The following is an 11,802-nucleotide window of genomic DNA, read 5'->3' as shown; positions in this document are numbered from 1 at the left end:
AAAGCAATAGAGAGAAACAGAACACAAAAAGAGATGAAGAGATTTTATTGTATTCAAACAGTCGGATCCAGAACCTATTTATAGACTCTATTAGAATTATCGAGGAGACACCATGGTTTCAACGAGATATGATGTTTTAAAAATATCGTATTTTCTTGAAAACCAACGTTCTCTTCCGAAGAGTCGTGTCTCTTCGGAAAAAATCGTTTAATTTTAAGAATAGAGTTTTAATAAATTTTAAATAACTAAAATTTAAGAGATAAAAAAATTTAATCTTTTTATTTTTAAATAAAATTTTAACAATATATATTCACAGAAAGTCGTATATATTATTAAGGGTGCCATATATATTTACAAAAAGCCATATATATTATTTATGATATCATAAATACATAAAAAATCATATATATAGTTCAGAACATCATATATATTCATGAAAAGTTATACAAAGTATTAGAAAGTAATAATACCGTTCCTTCTCTATTCAATGAAAGAGAGGGCATTTTCGTCACTGAAATTTGAAGAAAGAAAAAGCTAAGCAGGATTAAATGTCTGTCTCATCATTAAGTACCTTACGTACTCCAATGTGATTGGACAATGCACTCCACGTCAATTTTATGGCATCGCATACAATGCATAAAGATATTCTGTAGTAGCGTTTGGAGTTGGCGCTTGGGCATGGCCTTGGTCTCAGCACTTGGGCCATTCATTTTTAATTCTGTTGGTTGATTAATCATACTTTTATTTATTTTATAAACAGTGATGCTATTTAATAATCATCTTTTTTCATTATTATCTACTAATTAATTGTTATATATAATAGTTGAGCTAGGAGATAAAAAAGGTTCTTATTTTAGGAATCCGGTGGAGATCATAGTAAGCCTCTTCACCATGGTCTGTCCTACCATCCAGTACCGTTCTATATAAGATGTATATATCATACCAGAAAAAAAATTAGTATAAAACTCAATTTTGAACCAATATAAATTTCATACTATCCTGAAATGTATGGAACCTTGTATCGATCTGCATCGAAGTGTATCAATATGCATGGAGATATATCGAGATATGGAATGAGAAAAATGGTTAGACTACTAATTTTGGTATAAAATTTGTGCTGATCATATCTTATTGATAAGGTACATATATGATATCCGGTACCAAAAAAATGTACTAAATTAAAAAAATGTGTATAAAGATTTTTAAATAAACACTCTTTGTTGTTTAAAATATTCTAATTTTAAGAATCGAGCATAAGGTAGCATTGAGGTGCTTTGCTTTTTCTTTGGATCATTGTCATCCACAGCTTATTAACGAGTCAGTAATGGAATGAGAAAATTAAACATAGACAACAAATAACACATCCACACAAGAGTCAATCTTTTGTGACAGCATTATCTTTTAGTTGTACCTCTGACAACATTGGGAAATCATTCTTCATGTTTGTAATTTATCTATTTTGTTGTTGGAATGAAAATGTGTTTGACGGTGCGTAGGTGGTAAATGAAGGGCTCATAGAGAAACTTCCATGTGGGCCAATTAGAGTCAAGCTTTATCCCATACGATAGATTGGCTCGCACATTAGTACATACCCAAAAAGCTAGCAAAGCCTTTATTCTCTCATCTGACAGCCATAGGAGTGGTGGTCGTAAAAAGGAAGATGCCAAACTTGGATACTGGTGCTGGAGAATGTCACCATAAGTGGCTCTTGCTGTTTTGCATATACACAAGTTTGGAATTCCTCTCCAAAAAATGGTGCAGATCTAAAAACATCATGAAGCTTAATTTTGCATAAATTGACTAGTTTTTGTTTGAATGTTCAATTGTAAATGGAGTAAAGACCAAGAGTCAAGATACGCTTTCTTGGCATCCAGCTCCATATTGGTGCCAATCTATCATCATGTTGGTATGTTCGATATAAAAATCGGTTTGGCACATCGGATGTTGATATGCCCTCCATGCCATGTATTTGTACGGAATCAATATGGTATATCTCATACTAGATGTACCGTACTGATTCGTTAGGGTATAATGTATCAGCATCAACAGTTGCAGATGCTCCTAGCATGTATAATAAGGGTATGTATATTGTTTTCTCTGCCTTGCTTCAATCTACAGGCAATCCTACAGAGCATCTAACTTTTCTTATTTTCTTATTTTATGTCCACATTCCCATGGTGAAACAGAATCACTTTCTTTAGCTTGTTATGCATTGGATGATCGGTGAATGAAAGAAAAGAACAATAAGATATGGTAGCAAAAGACTGCATTACACTAGGCATAGTCCTGTAGGACATCATTTGATACTACAAATCCTTCTTTTCTTGATAAATAAAACAATGAAAAGTCTAAGCTTTAGAAAAGCAATTGGAACTAAACAATGTAGAAGGATCATATCAACTTATGCAATGTAAATCATGTCATGGTTACTTTGCTATCTGACTGACAACCTTTTCCTTTTTTGTGGTTGAGATGGTATCTTAATGAAGAACGGACTGTTCCTTCCTACACTTTAATCAACCCTATGAGTCACATTCACATCTTCAAAGTTAATATTCCTTTCAGAAATTCATAAGGATGCTTGGCTCAAGGAGCATAGCATGGTTTAAACCCTTCATAAACAATCCCATGCAAGAAAGCTGCTGAGAACTCAATAGCCTACAATTGATCTTGTTATGGATGCAAAATATGGACAATCCAGTGATTATAATACAAAAAGTTGCATCTGGCCGAAAAATGAGGGCAAGCTTTGGTACGACAATAAATTTATTTTAATATATGGAGGTCATGGATTTGAAACATGAAAGTAGTTAATTTCTCTGTATGCAGAGGTAAAACTACATGCATTTGGCCTTTTTTAGATCCTGTAATAGCGGGACCCTTTCACGCTGGTGGATCCATTTTTCTTAGTGGCATGTTACTCGCAAGTCCTATGGCTGTCACAGATCATTTGACAGGAATTAGACTTTCCTAGTTGCTGTGGACAATGGTGATTATAGGATGGTATGATTTGAATTGCTTCCTGCCATTCCTATATCCTCTTTGAGGTTAAGGAGGAAAGCCCTGTGCATCAGAATTGCAGTTCCTATGAAAAGGATGCTAAACTAACGAACCACTCTCACGGGAAAGCCTCTCAAAGATCAAGGTTGGTGCCATGGCAAGTCATTGCAAGTGATTAGAGAGATTGGTTAGTTGTACGTCGCACTCACCGTGCTATAAAATCTGGGATGCGGACGTGTGTGGATAGCGGGACAGCGCGCGGGGGCGCGACGAGGACATGAATTTAACGAGCGCTTTGTGCAGAAGAACCTCAATCCTTTCTCCATGGAATATCTCCGGATGTAAATGGCATCGGGAAGAAGAAGAGGACCCGCGGTATCATAATTTGCCGAGTTCGATCTTGGATTCATCATGGACTTGCTTTAGGATTCCGGGTACGACTTGCCATTTTTTATGTTGACAAGATTTGTCTGCCTCACTTCATCACAAAAAATAAAAAAAATAAAATAAAAAGGGGTCTCCCTCACTTATGTTGGTAGCATTGATAATGATGATAATTAGGATAGGATGAAATCACCTGTGTTGCTGTTACACATAAAAAAAAAAAAAAGAAGAAATAATCGAATGATGTCATCCTAGATCCATGGTAGCCTCCATCCATCTAATAATTTCTTCTGCAATGAGTATGGACTGTGCTTAGGTGGAGGCCTGTTATCAGACTCAGTTGATGTTAGGACCTTGTTTGTTTGATTGGAGAATAAGCATATAATGAGTCAGGTAAGATGGCACCTTGCTGTGCCAAACATCATCAGTCAATTTAAAATTATTTGGGGTTATACTTAAAATTAACTTTGCCATAAGGAGGGGTAGAAAAGGATTTGTTTCCTGAGATAAGCATAATTTGTTCCATCACATCTTTTATATTACATCTTATGCCATCTTCTTATTCAGGAATAGTAAGAATAGTTGTTTTATTATTTATTAGTAATAAGAATACTTGTAAACAGGAATAGCTATCTTAAATTTCCCTATTCTGAAGTATCAGTAGATGTTGGATCAATATGCTTAGTTGATTATGTTTAATGAATTCTATAATTATTAAAGTATCAAAATGCAAGTTTAAAACATGGTAATTAATTTTGATTTTAATATATTTGTTGATTTTCAAAATATAAGCGAATATCTTGAAACGTCTTGGTTGTTTCCACCTCCTCCCCTCCCCTGCCATCTCATCAGATATAAACCGATGTGCAGGTTCATCTCGATTGATCATGCAACGGAATGGCCCTACTCCATTTAGAAACCCTATATGGAGTCCAAAAAAAACTGGAGAGTCAAAGACTATCACAAACTTTTCGTAGAAATCGGCTATAAGCACAACAATGATAGAAGGATTCCACACCAACATGATAACAGGATTTTATGTTTACGTTGACTATAGAATCCATCTGCAAAATAGTATGCTATACAATGCAAAGGCCTCTCAAGGACGAAGCCAGATACCACACATTCAACAGCAACATCAAACAAACTCAAATCGCATGAGCAGCTTTACAGACTTAAACTTCATTCCCTTGCGGTCGAAAAGAGGGACAGCTCGGATCCCTGGTCTCAACTCTGATACTGGCAAGCAGGTCTGCCCACCAAAGTCATCCTTCTCAGACATATCATACTCATGCACTTCAATTCGAAGCAAAGCCAGTTCAGGCACAGTCAATGGGAAAGTAAACTCCTCATTCCAGACTGGTGTCCAATCGTCCTCTATTGCCCTTGTTTTCTTCATTACACTGTCTCTTGGAACCCCAGCTATGCCTACCTGTTAGTTAATCAATCAGTTGCCGCATAATTTTCAAGTGTTTCTTTTTTTTTTTTTTTGAACTATGCAACATGGACAGGTTCGGTTTGGATGTTTCTCTAAGATCAGTGGCAAAATGTGCTGCTGTTTATCTCTATTGGATCATGTATCTGACATCTCATTCAAAAAAAGATGCAACAGATTGCTAATCATACGCACAAAAAAAAGGACAAATGGAAGAAGAATAGAAGATGATGCAGCAAATACATGGAGCCAAAATAATAAATCTAGTTTTGTTACCCTTGTATAGAAGTCTGGAGGGGAATATGTGTCAAAATGGGTCTGACTGAAGTCCATGCGCCAACCATCTCCCATGTACACTTTGACCTGTTTGAACATAGAAATTCAATCAACTTACGGGTTCAGCAAAAAGGAAAACAACAGATGTAGATGCAAATTCAAAATTAGTTTGTAGGTCTAAATTATTTATACCTTCAAGGTTTTCTTCACTTGTAAATTTGCTTTATGATCGAAAACCTCATTTTTTGGACCAGTCTTCAGCAAGAAGTCGGGTTTCTTTACATAACCACAACCTCCATTGGCTTTATAAAATCCATGCATCAACCATAATGATCTTCCATTTCCCTTTCAGAAGAAATGATAGAAACAAATGTAATTTTTAAGAAAAGAATTATCCAGTCTTGCATAACTGAAACTTGAAAGTTTCTCCTATCAGGAAATGGTATGGATAATGAAAAGAATAATCTTGCAAAGTTGGTTAACTTATGCACAAAACTTGCCTATCTATAAGATCCTATTTCAGTAGCATGACTCTGTAATATGGCATAAGAGTTCATAGTCCAAAACTCGAATTTGTCAGTTTTAATGTGTTGAAAGGCTTATTTGACAAGATTTCAGTTAGAACAGGGCCACACCTCAAATTATCTCTGGAATTTCTGTGAATCTGTACTCCTGACAGCTGAAATATCAACTCGGATTTTTTAACTAGAAATATTCCAGATGGATCTTTGTGCAAATGCTTTCTTCATCCAAAGCAGTCTCCAAATGAATCATGCAATCACATTTTTTTCTACATTTTTCCTAGTTATGATGGAAAGCATGGAACCAAAACTAAGAAGCCTACTAAGATTTTGTTTTATTTTTCTATGTTAATCTACCCGCATGTTTGGAGCAACTCTATTAATACTATGAAGTTGTCAGGACCCAAAATTTGCTGTCAACAAACAACCCTGCTGTAGTTAGAAATTGTCAAATCTCACAATAAGTATTTCTTGCATTTACCAGTGCTAAATCATATACTTGCCATCTCATTTTGTGTGCATTTCTTCCTTAGCACCATCCATATAATATGTAGGGTATTTTACCATCTCTTGTTGCATAATGAAAATTATAAAACAAGTCTAGTAAAATAACTAATTTTGAACTAGACAAGAAAACATTTAGTGTGCATGTCTTCCTTAGCACCAACCATATGATATGTGGGGTATTTTACCATATCTTGTTGCATAATGAAAATTATAGAACAAGTCTAATAAAATAACTAATGTTGAACTAGACAAGAAAATGTTTATCATCTAATTAACATCAAAATGTTCAATGAAGTATTCTGTTTTCTATATCTCAAGCATAGAAGCCAACCTGCATATTAAATGCAACCATCTGAGCACCATGCATCCAACCAACAAATGGATTGTAGTTAGAAGAATTAAAGCGTGTACCCTTTGGGTATATCCTGAGTAGATTTTTCTGAGTAAACCTACAAATAAAAAGAGAAAAAGCCAAGCACATTAAGCAAGTAGAGAGATTTTCTAAATAGAAAAGGCATACATTGACATCCAGTCAAAGTCACAATCACTAAATCGTCTAAGATATTTTAAACAAACAGGACAACCATCTACCTCATATTGATATTAAAGATAACCTAAATGTCCTTTTTTTTCCTTAGAATTGTCTTGATATATGGTGACTTTATGTCCTGACAATCAAAGAAGCTCATCCATCTGAATAACCCAGACATTTTAATCTCCAATGAATGAATTATTATGAATAAAAAGAATACCTCACTATATCAGCCCCATGAGATATTGCTGCCTTTGCAAGTTCTTGTTCGCTCAAACTAAGACGTCTAACTATATCTGGATCCACTTTTAGTGAGTCACTTAAATGACCCTTAGGTTTTCCAGCCCTGATGGTGATCAGATGCTTGTACTCAGGTGGTGAATTTTGGTGCACTTTGCGGTCATCATCGTCATTTTCTTCCTCATCTTCAGTCTGATCATTCTCATTCTGCTACAAAGTGATCTCATAAGAACTAGATTTTTATGAAGCATAAATTTGGGGATTTAACAACTAAAGAAATGCATTGATGTAATACATTATCATCAGATTCGAGCTCATCTTGAAGATCAGGAACCTCCTTTCCCCATGCTTCTTCTTCATTTGAAACCTTCCCATTCTTAGGCATACCATCCTTGTCCTTATCATCCTTCGCTTCAAGGTACTCTTTTGGTGGTTTGGTTGAAAGAATAATTCTTCTCTTCAGAGATTCTGGTGAAGGGAATTCTTCAATAGAATCCTTGTCAGGGTAATATAGCAAGTCTCCAAATGTTTGTGTAACCATCTAGAAAAATTTTCAGTTATCTAATCAAATTCCAACTCAGAAAAAAAGGATTGCTAATTTCTAACCAAAAAAAATTTACCTCAGCTACTTTAGCCTGGAGATCAGGAGACAGGTGATCTTCTAGAGTTATGATCACAGGATATGGAGATGCAACAAAGGCATATTCTTTGATGGACCTCAAACATTTGATAAGTTCCACTGGAGTGGTCAATGTCCTGCAAAATTGAAATATGCAAATATAAACTACAACAGATGGAATACAAGAATAGTTTGTGACATGATTAGAGAGTAATAACAAGCACAATTTTAATACTTTGTATTATCACCAACTCGTATATAGTTGTTTTATCAATAAATATATACAACTAAAAAATAATGCCAAACAGACTTAAAATAATACAATAATAGTCTATGCCTCAATTCAAGCACAGTTCATCCAGTTAACAAAAACCTGGAGTAAACTACCAGAGGAAATTGAATTGTTTATATGTGCAGTGGTCATAAAAGCAGGTAAGAATTCGAAGCATTGGGATATCTATGCATGCAAATTGCTCAGTAATACATTTCTTTTTCTCTGCAACATTTTAATAAACTGTTTCTTTCAATCATTCATTCTAGGAAAAAGAATGTCGCATTTTAATCATTTTTTCATAAAAATATCTAAAAAAGTAAAACAAGAAACAATCAGATCAACGTGTAAATACAAAAGGAATCATTTTATCCATTTGCTCTGGCGAGAAATCAACCAAACAAAAAAAATGCAGAGGACAACTAAATATTATTGATCCATCTCACTAATTTTCAATAATACATATACGAAGAAACCCAGCAAGGGACTTTCTTTCCAGAAAAAATCCACATGGGCACTGATTCACATCTTAATCTCATATGGCTGGCTGATGCTTGATATAGAACTTTTATCTAATTTCCATGTGACAACTTTCTAAATGGCAGCTTTCCGAGTATTCCCACCATTCGGGAATAATTGATTTGTTATGGTCTAGAGTCTAGACAAATGATGACAGGAGAGCAGGCTTATCTTTTAAGAGATTAAGTGGCAAAGGACTTTACAAGAGACTGATCTTTATCTATGTCTAAACTACATGGGGATGAAATTTTATGACTGTGTCTCAATTGCACCATTCAGTGATTTAGTAATGCAATTTTAAGTGCAGAAACAAACTACATGAGGTTCCTCCTTACATCTATTAAAACAACAGAAAAAGGAAGAAAAAGAAAGAAAGAAAGAAATATTGGCTATCAGTACATATACCAGCACCACAAACTGTACTGGGTATCGATACAGTAGCACACCAGTGCTATATCAACCTGGGCCCCAAATTGTACCAGCACCGGTACTTTGATCATTCTTGGGTGCTTCAGATTCTCTATTATCAAGTATTTGGGACTGAAATTTGGATTCAAAAAATCAAAGGTCTCTCATATAGAGAGGAAAGGATATATATCTGTAAATATGTGGGCCTTGATCTAATAAAGATCGTACAAAAGGTTGTCTAGGACACTGCTAAAGTTAGGAACAAATTATATATCAGGCTATTGCTAGTAGAGACAGTTAGGATCTTTGAGTTCTCTTTTAAACAACAAAACAAATAGCTTCTGGGAGGTGAATAGTTGCCGTGGATTTGGTTGCATATCCTTTGTTGTTGAGCACACCGGCGACTGGAGCTAGCGTCAAGGCGATGCTTGTCCACAGACTCTGCTGGATATTTTATATTCTGACTTCTTGGGCTGTACTCACACTAGAATCGTGTGATCGTCTGCTTGTATCCAAAAAAAAAAAAAAAAATACAAAACAAATAGCAATCAGACAAGCTGTTTTATTGCATTGCAGTATTCACTTAATTCCAGTTCCAAGCTAAGAATAGTTTTCATATGAGTGTCTACTCAGATTGCATGGCTAGAATACATCTATATTTTTTGATCAAAGGAGGCGGCTGCAAGAGGCGCAGCCACCTGTCAGAATACATCTATATTGCCTTCATTAGTATTCACAGATTTCTTTAGATATATCCAAAGATCACACAAGAATGCATTGCTTAAGATGACAAATAAAGAAACATGGTTTTCGAATAGAAGGTAATGGACATTGCATAAATACCTCCCATGGAGAACATTAACATCATCTTTTGTAGAATTTGGCCAGATATCCAGTTCAATCACTCGAACACCTCTCTCCAATGCTTTTATAATAGGAACATCACTGCAATCACTGCTGAGCTGGTTCCCGGTCAAATATGAATTATGGCCTGTATATATGGAATAATGGGACAATGGAGAAGTCATATCTTGATGAACCTGGGATAAAAGATATGCTGTCAAACATTATCGGATATGAGACCAATCACTAATAGGCAATGGAATGCAATCATCTATTCACATATCAACATGCATTAAATACTGCAAATTTGTTCTTTGAATTCAATTTACTCGTCCGTTGGAGCTGCTTCCCTAAATGCAGAATACAGAAATTTAACTCTGCGAAAATTAAATCTAAGTTCTATGAATGAGCAATTGGATACTTAACACACGAATAGATAAGGAAAGAAATCAAATTGGCCAAAATATTTGAATTAATTTAAACCCGTCCGACTAGACGCGATCCAACATCGACACCACCTGATCCAAAGACGGATTTCGACGACAGATCGGAGGCATCAGGATAGTTCGTTCGTTAATAGGTTATGAATTAAGCGTAGGAAGTAAGAGGGACCTGGGATCGGAGGGGAGGGTTAAGGTCCCCGGAGAAGAGGAAGTGGTGGAAGTCTTCAAGGGCGAGGAGGGGCTTGGATAGCTTTCCGAGACTCTGGCGGTGGCGGAGCTGATGGACCTGCTCCATGACCCGGTCGGCGTCGGCGGCGGTGGCGCCGGCGTCGCCCTGGACGTCGGCGAGGAATCGCCGGAGCTGCTCTGCGTTCATGTGGGACCCACCCTCCGCGTACGCCGCGAACGCCTCCTTCACATCCGCCGGCGGCTGCGCCTCCACCCACCGGAACTTCCTCGTGAAACACAAGCAGTACTTGTAGCTCCCCATTCTCCTTCTCTCTCTTGATCCGTCTCTATCTTTTCTTCCTTCTCTTTTATCTCCTTCCTTCGATTCCTTTGGATTTCTCCTTTCTCCGATCTATTGTTTTGCAAGAATTTGGATCGATGTCGAAACGAAGCATTACAACTAACCGAAGAGCTTCCTCCCCTTCTTTTTTTTTCTGGTAAGAGACAGCAGGTTTCTCCAGCAGGCCAAGCGACCCCTCGCATTATTTCCAGAAAAAAACATATAAAAAAATCAAAATCGCTTTTTTATTGGAAAACAAAGAAAAGTTTGGAACACGCTGATGTAGACTGCTGCCCGGCACTGGACGCATGGTTACCCCAACTACTTCGCGCCATATGTCACCATTGGGCCCGGAAATAATTATTATATAATAAAGCTAAAGGATGACTTCGACCTGGTCTGAATATTTATAATAACGACGTGGTCGCTGTCACGTGGAAGTCCACGTGGTGTGAATGATGTGGTTGTACCGGTGGGTCTGGGGGACGTGGTGTTGGTAAATGTCATTCGTCGGGTGAGTGCTGGTCTGGACTGGAATTGGGGATTTGGGTCAGCTTTTGCCCTTCCGCCAGCTAAAAAGGCAATAGGGATCTGGGTCGCTAGCTGTGTGATAATATAAGGAAAACAAAACCAAGATACTCGAAGAAAAAAGGGGGAAAAAAAAATCTGCCGTAGGGCCCACGAGAACAGGTGGAGCCCATGACTGCGCCCAAATTATTGTAGCTTGTGGCCCGTGGGATACTGTCAGAAAGGAAAAATTATTGATTAGGATCATCCTATTATATAATTTTTGTATTATTTAATAAAAAATTATTATACTATTTATTATTGAAAAAAATATTATTATTCAAGTTTAATTTAAAAATTTTGGAGAAAAAAAATCTACTTTAATCATTAGCTGATAATTTTTTTAGTTTGAATAAAAAATTAATTTTTTTAAATTGATATGATCATTTTTTTATTGAATGATGTAAAATATATATGATAAAATAATTCTAATTAATAATTAAAAAAATGATTTCCGATATTACTTACAGAAAACTATTGCATATATGTTGGAGTAGCTTTCTATTTTGTATGATTAATCAAAATTTATTTATCCGGAGAAAGGAGACGTAAAAAATTATAACAATGTTTATCTGGATGCCCAAATTCGCCGGTGGACAAACTTATTGGGAAGACTAAACTTACATAGTTAACACCGTCATCAAAAGAAGGCACCAAAGAAGGTACCCAAATTTCTGTATTTACTAAATGGAAGCCTTTATCACATCTGCCTACCTAAGTTTTTTTTTT

General features: G+C 36.1%; 1 protein-coding gene across 2 annotated transcripts; it reads right to left on the bottom strand.

Moving 5' to 3' along the window:
• Positions 1-4,407: 4,407 nt before the first annotated feature.
• Positions 4,408-10,705, bottom strand: LOC140857895 (phosphoinositide phospholipase C 2-like). Of its 2 annotated transcripts, none has more exons than XM_073257248.1 (9): positions 10,168-10,705; positions 9,556-9,752; positions 7,516-7,651; positions 7,191-7,436; positions 6,876-7,105; positions 6,455-6,572; positions 5,288-5,440; positions 5,096-5,182; positions 4,408-4,816 (listed from the first exon to the last, which is right to left on the bottom strand). In XM_073257248.1, exons 1-9 carry the CDS (start codon positions 10,486-10,488, stop codon positions 4,523-4,525), a joined length of 1,782 nt encoding a protein of 593 aa, XP_073113349.1. In that variant the 5' UTR covers positions 10,489-10,705; the 3' UTR covers positions 4,408-4,522. The 2 variants fall into 2 exon arrangements, with proteins under 2 accessions (XP_073113349.1, XP_073113350.1); XM_073257249.1 differs by having other exon boundaries at positions 6,876-7,102; positions 10,168-10,704.
• Positions 10,706-11,802: the final 1,097 nt, after the last annotated feature.

Source organism: Elaeis guineensis, chromosome 5, assembly GCF_000442705.2.
Source record: "Elaeis guineensis isolate ETL-2024a chromosome 5, EG11, whole genome shotgun sequence".
In the NCBI taxonomy this organism is placed as follows: domain Eukaryota; kingdom Viridiplantae; phylum Streptophyta; class Magnoliopsida; order Arecales; family Arecaceae; genus Elaeis; species Elaeis guineensis.
Note: the sequence above shows the minus strand (reverse complement) of the source record. Positions and strands in the feature narration are given on the sequence as shown.